Source organism: Malus domestica, chromosome 10 (genome assembly GCF_042453785.1).
Source record: "Malus domestica chromosome 10, GDT2T_hap1".
NCBI lineage: Eukaryota > Viridiplantae > Streptophyta > Magnoliopsida > Rosales > Rosaceae > Malus > Malus domestica.
In genome coordinates, this window is record NC_091670.1 from 41604711 (window position 1) to 41618933 (window position 14223).

The window sequence follows — 14223 nt, forward strand, 5'->3', positions numbered from 1 at the left end:
GCCACAAATCAATCACGTTTCTGGATTTTCAAGGCTCAAAAACAAACCCAAAATGACTAGAATTAATACTTGAGATGTCCCAAACATAATTGTAGAAGGCCTCGAACACAAAAGACATCATCTTGGATGCCAAAAAGCCCAAATAAGCACAAAATGTCACTTTACAAGCACTACTCGTTGGACCTTTATTTCATTGCTATAAATAAACCACTTGGCAAAAAACTGTAAAACTTTGACACAAACAAATAGAAAGACTAACGAACATAGTCCAATTGGAATCACTCCGAAATTCATCTGTTTGGCCACTTTTGCTCAAGAGGAAGTCGAATGTACTACATTAGAAATATAATTCAAAGTACCCAAATATCACCAAAATAATTACTTAAATATACTTAGAAAGTCATAATAGGGTCAAATATATAATATGAAATCAACTCATCGCATAATCTTACACATCACATTACTTACACTCTCACCTTTTTTTTTGGCACTTTTTCATTTCATTCATCTTCGAATTAAATGAAACGTTTTTTATTTTTTGGTTGCTACAGCCTACAGGTCCTGAAACCAAAACCAATGAAATTACCAAAATCTCTAGAGACCCTATGTAACATCCAACATAGTCTAGGAGAATAGATCATGTAAGCCTTATACGTAAATGCCCATCTCTTCCTAGCATGAGGTCTTTTGGGAGTTCACTGACTTCGGGTTCCATCGGAACTCCGAAGTTAAGCGAGTTCGCGCGAGAGCAATCCCAAGATGGATGACCCACTGGGAAGTTCTCGTGTGAATTCCAAGAAACAAAACCGTGAAGGAGTGGTAGGGGCCCAAAGTGGACAATATCGTGCTACGGTGGAGTCGAGCCCGGGATGTGATGGGGGTTCGGGCCGGGATGTGACAGTGTGGTATCAGAGCCAATCCCTGATTGGATGTGTGTCGACGAGGACGTTGGGCTCCTAAGGGGGCTGGATTGTAACATCTCACATCGCCCAAGAGAGTGGATCTTATAAACCTTATATGTACATGTCCATCTCTTCCTAGCACAAGGCCTTTTGGGAGCTCACTGGCTTCGGGTTCTATCGGAACTCCGAAGTTAAGCAAGTTCGCCTGAGAGCAATCTCAGGATGGGTGACCCACTGAGAAGTTCTCGTGAGTTCCCAGAAACAAAACCGTGAAGACATGGTCAGGGCTCAAAGCGGACAATATCGTGCTACGGTGGAGTTGAGGCCGAGATGTGGTGGGGGCCCAGGTCAGGATGTGACACCCTATACAGGCTGTAGCTATATTCAACTACAAGAGAAACCCAGTTAGGTTTGTTAACCTAGGGCCTCATTTGGTTCACGTAATGAAAGTGAAAGGAAAACGAAGCTTGTGTTTTTTTTCCAGGGGATGAGAATGCATTGTTTTGTTGGCATGAATTTGAATACATAAAACACAATATTACGTGACACATTCTACCTCATATGTTAAAATTGCCTGGGAAGTTGGACAAATAGCCTTCTTTTTAAAATAATATGGCACAAGGTAAACGAAGAGAGCAAAGAAGAATTAATACACGAGGTACGTTTTCTGAATTCGGTGATGATCCCGAGGATCCTCACTCACTGGGGGCTATTAAGTTTTTGTCTTTATTTCAGCGATATATATAGCCACTCGAGAGGTAGGATCAAACCACTTTTGAGCCCCCTCAAGCAGTATTCGAACCAACCTCGAGGAAGCAAAATGGAATTCCAGTCAGAGCTTGTTCACCTAGGCGAAATTATGGAAAGAGTGAGCCCATTGGAAGCAGGATCAGTTGTAGACTCACTGATTGGGGCAACTCTTCGTACAGCAAATATTGCCGGTTGCTTTGGTTCAGGAAGATCTATCGATTCACTTCCCAGCAATACAACCACAGTTGACATTGTAGGTCTCTCTGCAGGGTCTTCCTGGACACACAAAAGACCAATATGCATGCACTTCAAAACCTCGCCTGTTGGGCAAGTTTCCATCAACAAAGGCTCAATAAATTCCAACTGTTTTCCGTCCTTCCATAGCCTCCATGCCTATCAATTATTTAAGCCGCAAAATATTTTAATTTCACAGAAATTAAGTTAAGTAATCAAAGTGGACAAAGAACGTACATATGCAAGGAGTGTCTTGGCATGTTCTGTGAGATAGAACCCAGTATTCCTTTTCCCACTAATAATCTCTAGCAAGATTACACCAAAGCTGAAGACATCAGATTTGACAGAGAATAGACCCTCCATTGCATACTCTGGAGCCATATAACCACTGTTTCAAGAATCGAGTATAAGCATTAGCATGTTCTAAAGATAAATATGGGAGCTGTAAGAAGCAAACTCACAGTGTTCCTACAACTCTTTTAGTGTTAGCTGTGTTCTGGCTGTCACAAAATATCCTTGCCATGCCAAAGTCTGATATTTTGGCAACCATTTCATAGTCCAACAGTACGTTGCTAGGCTTTAAATCCCTGTGAATGATTTTAAGCCGCGAGTCCTCGTGAAGATACAAAAGCCCTCTAGCAATGCCTTCAATAATGTTGTAATAAATTTTCCAATTGAGTTCTGCTCGTCTTTCCAAATCTGAAAATTTAGTACAATTTATCATGTGAAGTGTCCGTATGATGTATAAATGTATAAGTAAAAGAACATTATAGCAGAAGAGTAAGATGAACAAACCAAAGATAAAAACATCAAGGCTTTTATTTGGCATGAACTCGTACAAAAGCAGCTTTTCCTCTCCCTCAAAGCTGCATGCCAAGAGCCGCACCAGGTTTTTGTGTTGAAGTTTTGCAATGGTTACCACCTCATTTTTGAACTCCTCTAAGCCTTGCCATGACTTCTTCGACAGTCTTTTGACGGCAACTTCTTTCCCATCTGGTAGCAAACCCTGAAAGAATATTGACAAAATCAGATGACGACATTCATTTTTCGGCCTATAATTGAATCAGTACTATAATTAAGCCTACGTAGAAACATAATACATAGTATCATTACCTTGTAAACAGTACCAAACCCACCTTGTCCAAGCTTGTTTAAATCCGAAAAGTCATTCGTAGCTATCTTTATAGTAGCTAGATCCATGAAGGCCAGCTCTTCAGAAATTATGAACATCCCTTCTTCTGTGATTGTGACTCCAGTGGGGCTTGCCAAATCTTGTAATAGTACTTGCTCGCTTTTTTCTTCATCTGCAAAAAAAAACATCACAAGTAAATCTTACAAGGTAATCCTCAAAATTCAGAATAATTTTTTAGTTTTGATAGATGTACCTTTGACATCCTCTGATCCCTTTTTGCGCCGGAGACGGACAGTACAAAATACAATGGCTGCTAACAGTATGATGGATGCAGATACAAGTATAACCACCTTCCAATTCTTCCATCTATCCGCTGCTTTTTAATAGAAAGAATTTCCTTGAGCCACAATGTGCATGCAGTGCACAGATAATTAATTCACAAAAGAAAACTTTCAAGCCACTAACCTTTGGACTGTGGATAGATTAACAAAGAATTTGACGAGTCGTTAAAAAAGGGGAACAGTTCAAATCTCACATTGCAATTCCTACTGACAACAGTTCCACCTTGTTGAGAAGAGCAACATCCCAAAAGATCTGTGAGAGCAGAATTCAAACAGCTATGGCAGTCACTTGCAGAAATGTCTCTAGTGCACTGCTGTAAGCCATAAATTGTATCCTTTCCCGAAAATTTAATTTTCCCAGTTGCAAACATATGCTTAGAAGGACTAAACGCAGCTGCTCCAGAGAGGTTTATCATTAAATAGGTCAATACATCATTGAAATGGTGTGGATTTGATACGTTCTTCTCCTGACTATCCTTGTCCAGATACTTTCCAGTGTAAACCATTAGTTGAAAGAACATCTGGTAAGAATATCGAACTTGACATAGCTCGTACCAAATCATTGCATCTGTTTTATTGCAACTCTTGAAGATTTCCTGCCTTGCTTCATCGACACAGTTTTGGCAAACCGTGGAGTTGACATCCCATCTACAAAGTGCTTGTCCATAGACTATGTCAAGTCCATCTCCTACCGTATCGTTGTAGAAACCTCCTGCGATGGAAGTGTTGGAAGATAATGACTCAAGTAGCCGCTCGAGATTGCTTTCAAATTGGCTATTTCTGACATCAGCTAAACAAAAATTTGATAGGGGATCTGTAGCAGAAAGGGCAGCTGGCATCAACAGCGAAATAATTGCAAAAAGCATTACAGGAAGTTTATCTTTATCCATTTTCTAGAAAGGGTTCACAGTGAACACAGAATTAGGACAATGGCAAGAAACACTTGGATGATTTATTTGGATGACTTTTCAGTTTTGACATCGAAGTTCCTGCTACTAGTTTTCATCTGGTTAACCGTTGATTACACCACAGAAACTTTGATCCTTGCTGATCAAAGACGCAAGCCGGCTGAATAAAGCCATGACCTGCAGGTTGATAGAGACCAAGAATAGCATATGGTATTCAAATGATTTGATTAATTGTTGATTAATTAATCAAAGACTTTGCAGATTAGTCACATATAAGGCATGCTTAAAATACTTGATCAAAATGTGATTATCTTAGAGTTCATGTATCTAGAGTAGTGTAAGTCTAACTATTTGTTTGACCATTCTACTTGAAGGGGCCAGCCATGGAATTACTAGTAGTTTAGTAAAAAGTGTTTTGACTGTAGCATAGCATTTGGCAGAAAAAAATTGGAGGTGAGTGTAACGACGTGATGAGTGCTATAGGAAGATAGGATATAATCACGTGAATTGGACCTGTAGAAATTGAAATATATCCAAGTGATCTTATTGGATATGAAATTTCCTTGAGGTGACATCAAATTAACAACAGCATGTGTTTTAGTGTTTATGCAGGCTCTATTTTGATCGTCTGTTATATAATCCGACAGTGAAGTTTAACCTCTAGCAGGTTGCATCCGGTTGAAGTATCGACTTGATTTTATCACCGAGGCTTCCTTGCTGATCGAAGATTCAACGATATGCAAGCTGGCTGAACAAAGTCATGCTGCAGGGTGGATTGAGACCAAGGATATTGCATTGATCAAAGACTTTGCAACTTGATCAAATGTAATTAAGTCACGCTTACAGCACTTGATTAAAGTGTGATTATTTAAGGATTGGCTAAACAAGTTGTGTCTCTTTATTTAACTATTTGTTTGACCACTCAAATTCTCATGGGTGACTTGGACATGTAGAAACCTCAGATTAAGCAGCCACTGGTTTTAGACTTTTAGTCATTAATTAATTACTAATTTTGTGTGTCATGTTGGCTATTTTTTAACCTGAATATACTTGCAACCATCTTAACAGTGAATTCAAATCAGTGAGCATTACTGATGATATCATAGCTTTAGACTTTAGTGTCTAGTTGTGCTAAATCTAGCTTTAATTTGCTGCTATCGTAATACGTCATAATGATTATCACAGATTAGTAACGAGTTATCAGTGCCATTTCCAGGTGGGTTCGGATAGAGGTTGACAAACAAATGCAATTTAAAAATAAATAAAAAATTTTGAATGAAGTCAAATTCCATGAATCGAATCCATTAGAACGATTAAAAATAAATAAAAACCATCAATTTCTCATTAGAAATGAGGGCGGGTCTTAGTACAACAGAAATGTTGCTCTTTTGTGACCGAAAGATCACGGGTTCGGACCGTGAAAACAGTCTCTTTGTAAAACAAGAGTAAGGCTGCGTATGCTAGATGATTCTCTCCCGACCCTGGCAAAGCGGGAAGCCTTGTTGGCTTGGTGTCCCCATTTTAATTCTCATTAGAAATGAATAAACCAGTTGTTCTTAGCAACTTGTATCACCTGAACTGCCAGTATTCTGTATTTATTAATAATATACACATAACAGAACTAAGAAAAACTTTGTGCTATCGAGAACATGGGTAGAAATTCATGACCAAAAACACCATAGGAAAGTTTCAACTTTGTACAGATTCATGAATCTTATGGTGTTATCGCGGCATGACGTTAGAAACTGTTAGGCCATTAATAGAACTATTACCAGCGGCTGTCTCAGTATAATGATCAGTGAATCTTCCCGTGGTGAAAGCAGGTTTCTCGGGTTGGCTAAGAGTTACAGTTTCACTTTTCAACATTACAACAGCAGAAGACATGGTTGGCCTGTCATACGCATCTTCCTGGACACACAACAATCCGATATGGAGATATCTTAGAAACTCATCTGGATCACATGAATCGAGTAGTAGTGGGTCGAGTAGCTCCAACCCTTTTCCGTCATGCCATAATTTCCATGCCTGCATCATAATCAATTGGACAAGCATTAAGCTGCTGTTTAATTGCAAAGAGTCTTGCTCTGAGAGAAGTGCATAAAGTAACTTACATATGTTACAAGGCTAGGAACACGTTTTATTGGATGAAAGCTGGCGTTCCTTCTCCCAGTTATGATCTCAAGCAATAGTACTCCGAAACCATAAACATCAGACTTGACGGAATATACTCCCTCCATTGCATATTCTGGAGCCATGTATCCGCTATTCCAATACCAAAATCCAGAACAAAATGTTGAGTACCGTAAGTTTCCCTTTAATGGAAAAGAAAATTTAGACAAGAAGCACTTACTAAGTCCCAACTATTGTAGTCGTATTTGCTTGGCCTTCACTTCCTGCAAAGATCCTTGCCATGCCAAAGTCGGAGATCTTAGGGTTCATGTCACTGTCCAATAAAACATTGCTAGCTTTCAGGTCCCTATGGATGATTTGAAGTCGAGAGTCCTCGTGTAAATAAAGAATTCCCCGTGCAATTCCACTTATAATGTTTACACGTCTGCTCCAATCAAGTTGCACTCGTTTCTCTGAATCTAAGCATCATTGGAGGAGAACTTACAGACTAAAAGATTTCTGAGAATAAAATCTTAGCCATAGTATAAAACAGTTGAATCTAGATCCCAAATACAGAAATTTTCGAGAGATCATAAGAGAAAACATACCAAAGAGGAAGACATTTAGGCTGCTGTTTGGCAGGTATTCATAGACAAGCAGTTTTTCCTCTCCCTCAACACAAAAACCCAAAAGCCGAACAAGATTTTTATGTTGAAGTTTCATTATCAGCAGAACTTCATTTGTGAATTCCTCCGTGCCTTGCTCAGAACAGCTTGAAAGCCTCTTGATTGCCACTTCTTTTCCGTCACTGAGTACACCCTGCAAAATACCAGATTTTAAATCAAGCCACTGAAATACTAACCAAGCGGAAGATAGTAATACAAATAAATCTTCGTATGTGAACTTTTTGTCCCTAGTTTTGTTAAAGAAACAGTTTGCTTTTACTTTTTACCTTGTAAACAGGCCCAAAACCACCTTCTCCAAGCTTATTTGAATCAGAGAATTTATCCGTAGCTGCATGTATAGATGCCAAACTGATATAGGGGTACTCCTCAGCTTTCGGGTTTCTGCCTTGAAAACGTTGTTCCGGGAACAATACATGTTGTCTTAAAATCTCACTACTCACTGAACAGATCGAAAGAAAAGCTGCTTTCAGAAAACATATTAGAGTGATGATCAGCTCTAAAATAAGCATTTCCGAACGCATTATTTTACCCTTTTTGTTTCTTTTTCTCATTGCAAGATAGACACAGGAACCCATAAGTAGTATGGCTAGACATGCTGACGCAATCGTAAGGATCGTGATCCACCATCCTCTACCTTCATTTGGAAACAACCAAGCCTTCGCAGTTAATTTATAACATTGTAACGTCGAAATTGATACACAATTTTAAAAGTACTCACCGTCCCCTTTGTTGTTATTCGGAGAGCTAGAAATAGAAGCTTGAGTTGCACCATTATAGAAGGCATACAATTCGTACCTCAGATAGCAACTCCGGCTCAGAAGCCGTGCACCAATGGAGAAATAAAACTCTCTCAAAACGTCTTCTATGGCGCGCTGAAGGCATTTATCACAGTCATCTCCAGATAAGTCTCTAGTGCACTGCACAAGAGCATATATCACTTTATCTTCAAATGGTACATCTCCAGTAGCATACATTTTCGCTGAAACATTATATGCCGCTCGCTTCGCAAGCTCACTCAGCTTCTCCTTCACGGTATACTCAAACTTTTTTGGCTCTGAAACGTTTTCCTTGTTAGCCAATGGAATGTTGCCTCCCATATTCAATTCACCATAGAACTTCATATCGGAGTAGCGCAGTTGGCACGTCTCCTCCCACACAACTGATTCTGTTGAGTTGGGACAAATCCTCACAATGTCTAAATGCGCGGTGTTGATGCAGTTGTGACATGTCTCATTCGTAACATAATCGAGGCACATATAAAGGCCATAAACTCTATCTGGTTCATTTCCAACGGAGGTATTGTACAGCTTGGAAACAGAAGCATTCGAAGGCAATGAATTGAGCAGGCTCTGAAGGTTTTTCTGAAACGTACTATTTTCGACATAACCGCGAACATCTGAGCACAACTTGTATGGAGGATCAGCATAAGCAAGATCAAAAAGGAAGGTGATGAGATAACAAAGCAAAAAAAGAGAGATTGTTTTCGGAACACAAGGGAAATTAGCCATGTTTTGATCTCTAATCATAGAAAAAGATTAGGGAAACTTTTATATATAGCTTTGAAGTCTTCTCCTTCCTGCTCGAAATATGGTTAAAAATCTCGGAGTACGAGCACCATTGAATTTTTGTGAATTGATAGGTAGTTTCTTGGAAGACTTGTTTAATTAAATTAGTTATCATCACATCAGTACAAATTCTAAGAAAACAAAGACTTCGACTGGCTGTATTTTCCAGGAAATTTTTCACAGTTGGTCATGGTTTTGTTTGTAATTCAGTCAATGTCACACCACAAGTTGAAAGATATATTAACTCAAAACTAATAGATAACGACAGAGACTTCCACAAACCATCAAATAATATAATAGTCACACATGTTTTGCGGTGGTTTACTTATTTTTATATATACATGCGAGATTAGCATGTTCAGTAGGTCACACAATTAGAATTAAACTTCATTGCCTAGCCTACTCTCCATGTATGCATGCCTGATTTTCAGACAAATCTATTTGAAATTATTAGTTTCATTTTCATCCAATTTTGTCATTAAAAATAAAACAATTAAAATTTCAGAAAAGTTGGTAACTTACATTCATGGTCTAAAATATCCATAATATCCCGATATTTCCATCGAAATTTCCATGTTTTTTTACTACCGATATTTCCGATATCATCGATATTTTAGACCTTGCTAAGTCACTCATGTATCTTACCATGCAATGTATAAGATGTAAAATATTATACTAATTCATTATATATAAATGATTATGGTGTGTTTAAACTTCTTTCATTAATTACTACATATTTTCTACACTCACAATGTTTGCCAGCTCGCTATATAATCAACTTAAATTAGTTATATCTATCATGCAATGCATTCCTTCTAATTTTTTGTGATAAACTAGCAGATAATTGACTAAATAAACATCCTGCAAAGTTTCTGTTGATGCACAAAATCAGCGAAGACTTTGGTACAACAGAAAGTGTCAGGTTTTATGACCTTCGCTTGGTTGCTTCGGTCACTAGTGAGGATAAGTACGTAAATGAACAGAGACAGAGAAGCAAACACAGGATGTACGTGGTTCACCCAGATTGGCTACGTCCACGGAGTAGAGGAGTTCTTATTAGTAGTGAAAGGCTTACACAAGTACAAAGGATCAAGCTCTCAATTTAGTGAGTTCTTGTGAATGATTTAACACAAATGGCATTAGGCCATATTGTGGGAGAATGACCCCTATTTATAGAAAAACTTGTAGCTTTGTCACATTGACATGTGTCATATTATGATTGGTTCTTGATGTTGACACGTGCTGCGCTCTGATTGGCTTCTAATCTTGACACGTGTCGAGTAGTGATTGGCCTCCTGGTCGGAGGGGAACTCTTCTGGGTCCTTGACAGTATAGCGTTGGCCGGTGCTCGGTAGTTTCGGGATTGGTCAAGTATGGTACAAACAGTGCTCCCCTAAGTTCCCGAGTGAGGGAAACTCCTCGGTTGGGGACTTGCAAGATCTAATCCCTTGAGTAATCACGAAACTTCTAAGTACCGAAGTGTGGTCTGATCTTCATCTGCCCTTCTCTGGAAGTACCTTTCCTCCATCCGGGAATGGTGTATTTAGCTGATGTTGACGCACAAGGTAATGTATCAATTTCACTTGAAGCTTAGTTGTAGTTTCGGGCTTAGTAAGTGTCATACAAACCCTATAGTAGGAGTCCCCCAAGTCGCCGAGCTAGGAGATCTGCCGAAAGAGGTGACAGACAAGGTAAGCAGTCAAACTTCCAAGTAAGCAACCCAGGATCAGAGGTTTGACTTCGGCTTCCGGTTGATTGTTCTCATTCTCCTTGTCTCTCATTCAACTGCCAGGATAAGGAGAAGTAAATGGATAAGAGATGATATGAGATACTTTTGCTTTTTGAAGAAGTAACTTTCCACAGGCTTATTCTTGAACTGTGCTGGAGGGTTTTCTGGTGCCCTTCAGAGTATAAGGCCGACTCAAAAATTTGAGGGTCAAAACAAGTCCATCAAATCTAGAGTACGTTCGACCTTGATGATATGGGATACTTTTGCTGTTGACGGAATAATGAATGTGGTATGGAAAGGTGTCGTGCTGTAGTGATCTGTTTCAGCTCACCGTTGAACCTTCTGCTTCAATCTTTTGCATGGCAGAAGTGGTGTGCAACCTTTGCATTTAAATGGTCCTTCAGAACATTCCTTCATAGTGACTCATCCACGCTTGGCAGCTTCAGTGTAAAGAGCCAATATCTGATCAACTGTCATGAGGTATTTGCCGGTGGAATTCGTGACCTTGACAGCAGTTAAGGATGAGTACTCGAGAGCAATGCTAAGTAAGCAACCAGGCAAAGGCTCCAGGCAGTCAGTTCCAAATTGGAGGTTTGATTTCAGGTTCCGACTGACTGCTCTCTTTCTCCTTGTCCTGCAGGTGTGGACAAGGACAAAGACAAAGACAGGGAGAAAGCATGATATGGGATACTCTTGTTTTCGACCCTGATGATATGAGATACTCTTGTTCTTGGTGTGGCTTATTTGCTGAGGTATTATCGGGGGGAAATAAAGCTGAGTATTTCGAGAGGTTATGTTGAGGGTGCCTTTTCGAATGCGAGAAAGGGTTGAGCATTTTTGCAGGTTTGCCTGTCCGTTGAGGAGGGAGGTCAATGTATATAGGGATTTCCCAATAACAAGTAGTAATGCTATTCCTTTACCCTTCTTGGTCACAGCAATGTAGTGGGAGCTGCCAGCTTCACGTGTTTTAATTGTGTCAGAGCACTTTGAAAAAGTGGTATGTGGTATCTGGAAAGTTGATATTACGTGTGGAGATTACAGACAAGCTTTATCTAAGGAAATCTGGCTCTCGAAGTTCTGAGAGTTGTGCCTCTTCGGTTTTCGAACAAGCAATCCCGTCGAGGATCTGACTCTCGAGATTCGGAAAGCGGTGCTACTCCGGTTTTTGAGAAAGTAATTATGTTGGGAGTCTTTTCTCGAATATGAGTAAAGGTTGGACATTCTTGCCAACCTGTCCTGCCGCAAAACACGGAGGTCGACACACATAGGGACTTTCCAGTTGTCAAGCAGTGGTGCTGTTCCTTTACCCTTATGGGTAATAGTAGGGTAGCTGGAACTTCGAAATTCTCGTGCCTAAACTTTGTCAGAGATCTTTGACAAAGTTATATGTGGTACCCGAGGAGTTGATGGTGCATATGGAGAGCGGTGATTGATCAGTAAGATTCACGTGCTTTCTACTTCACCAGAAATCTTCGACAGAGTGCCCGTAATTTCCGCAAAGCTGATTGTGCATGTGACAGGTGCTGACGAGGCTGAAAAAGCAGGTGTTTCTTCGATTTCTGATATCGGCCCTCGTGGTCTCTGAGCAGCCCAGCTTTTGAGAAAGCAAACGCCTCTTCGATTTCTGAGATCGGCCCTCGTGGTCTCTGAGCAGTCCAGCTTTTGAGAAAGCAAACGCCTCTTCGATTTCTGAAGCTCCGTCGAGTGCAGATTTTTATAAAGGCTGGCATTAAGTTCCACAGCACACTTGAATCTCTACCAGTAGAAGCTCATTTCTTGCACTTCTAAGATCTTGATTTGTCTGACCTCTTCCCTCTTCAACACATTTGAAAATGTCTGGACCCTCCGACCGTCGTTTTGACTTGAACCTTGGAGAAGAGACAGCCACGCCTTCTCCAGACAACATATGGCGCCCATCCTTCATATCCCCCACTGGTCCTCTTACCGTTGGGGATTCTGTGATGAAGAATGATATGACCGCTGCAGTGGTGGCCAGGAACCTTCTCACTCCCAAAGATAACAGACTACTTTCCAAACGGTCTGATGAGTTGGCTGTTAAGGACTCTTTGGCTCTTAGTGTTCAGTGTGCAGGTTCTGTGTCTAATATGGCCCAACGCCTATTTGCTAGAACCCGCCAAGTTGAATCATTGGCTGCTGAAGTGATGAGTCTCAAACAGGAGATTAGAGGGCTCAAGCATGAGAATAAGCAGTTGCACCGGCTCGCCCATGACTATGCTACAAACATGAAGAGGAAGCTTGACCAGATGAAGGAATCTGATGGTAAGGTTTTACTTAATCATCAGCGGTTTGTGGGTTTGTTCCAAAGGCATTTATTGCCTTCGTCCTCTGGGGCTGTACCTGGTAATGAAGCTTCAAATGATGAACCTCCAATGCCTCCTCCTTCTGGGGTTTTGTCAAGTACTGAGGCTCCGGATAACCACCCTCCGGTGCTTTCTCTTTCTGGGGCTCTACCGACTGCTGAGACTTCCCCTAAGCAACCTTTGTGAAGGCTCCCTTTTGTTTTTTTATTTTGACTCATGTATATGTACATATTTGTGGCTTATCGAAAATATTAATAAATAAGCTTTGCTTCATTTCAACATATTGTGTTAAATACACCAAAGCCTTCTTCATAAAGTTCTTTGAATTTTTGCTTTTGTTGAAACCTGTATTGTTGAAGCTTTGTGAGTGAAGCATGTAGTTTGAGGTAGTGTTCCCTTAATTTCCCGAGTGAGGAAAACTTCTCGGTTGGAGACTTGAAAAATCCAAGTCACTGAGTGGTTGTGAGACTGCCGAGTATCAAGGTGCAGTAGCATATGGTGGGAGTCCCCCAAGTCTTCAGGCGAAGAGAGTTGCCGAATGAGGTGTCTCGCGTGTTACTAATTTGTCAAAGTAACGAATTCTTGTTTCGATGTCACACATTCGTATATGCTTTATCTAAAAATATTTCCAACTTTTGTGTGTTTGATGCTGCATGCTATTGACTAGACAAGATCAAGTGCAATTAGTAGCTTTTCTCTTTTTTTCATCTTTTCTTTGGTGGAATTGCTTTTCGTTTCCACTAATCAGCCTGAGTGGATGCAAGATAACACCTTTCTCTATAGCTCAGATTGCAAAGTCGTCTTCATGAAAGTTTTTCCTTATCTTGTGAACTACAACATATCCAAATTTGAGATCCATCGGAGTAGTACAACTTCAGAAATTCAAGTATGATGAGTAACTGTTCATCAATGTTCTGTTAATCCGTCAGACTTGTTGTGAGCTTCGAAACTCCATTTTCTCTTGTTCAGATCAACATACTTTCTTCATCGAAGTTGTTCCTTAACTTGTGAACTACAACATATCCAAATTTGAGGTCCCTCGGAGCAGTATAACTCCAGAAATCCAGGTATGATGAGTGACTGTTTATCATTTGTCTGTCAACCCGTCAGATTTGTTGTGAGCTTTGAAACTCTATTTTCTCTTGCTCAGATCAGCATGCTTTCTTCATTGAAGTTGTTCCTCAGCTTGTGAAATACAACATATCCAAATTTGAGATCCCTCGGAGCAGTATAACTCCAGAAATCCAGGTATGATGAATGACTGGTTATTATTTTTCTGTCAACCCGTCAGATTTGTTGTGAGCTTCGAAACTCCATTTTCTCTTGTTCAGATCGGTATGCTTTCTTCATTGAAGTTGTTCCTCAGCTCGTGAACTACAACATATCCAAATTTGACATCCCTCGGAGCAGTATAACTCCAGAAATCCAGGTATGATGAATGACTGGTTATTATTTTTCTGTCAACCCGTCAGATTTGTTGTGAGCTTCGAAACTCCATTTTCTCTTGTTCAGATCGGCATGCTTTCTTCATTGAAGTTGTTCCTCA

At 40.1% G+C, this 14223-nt stretch overlaps 1 protein-coding gene and 1 long non-coding RNA gene across 2 annotated transcripts; one reads left to right on the forward strand and one right to left on the reverse strand.

Moving 5' to 3' along the window:
• Window positions 1-1612: 1612 nt before the first annotated feature.
• LOC103446853 (uncharacterized) lies at window positions 1613-8722 on the reverse strand. Its single transcript, XM_070806422.1, has 15 exons — window positions 7781-8722; window positions 7592-7696; window positions 7329-7501; window positions 6985-7195; window positions 6618-6855; window positions 6379-6529; window positions 5993-6292; window positions 4385-4444; window positions 3484-4252; window positions 3272-3394; window positions 3000-3190; window positions 2682-2892; window positions 2348-2585; window positions 2124-2274; window positions 1613-2045 (listed from the first exon to the last, which is right to left on the reverse strand). The coding sequence occupies exons 1-15, from the start codon at window positions 8586-8588 to the stop codon at window positions 1746-1748; spliced, it is 4029 nt and encodes a 1342-aa protein (XP_070662523.1). The 5' UTR covers window positions 8589-8722; the 3' UTR covers window positions 1613-1745.
• Window positions 8723-13519: 4797 nt separating this feature from the next.
• LOC139188480 (uncharacterized) lies at window positions 13520-14223 on the forward strand. The gene is made up of 3 exons (XR_011571947.1): window positions 13520-13744; window positions 13828-13925; window positions 14190-14223. It is a non-coding gene; the product is annotated as an uncharacterized lncRNA (long non-coding RNA).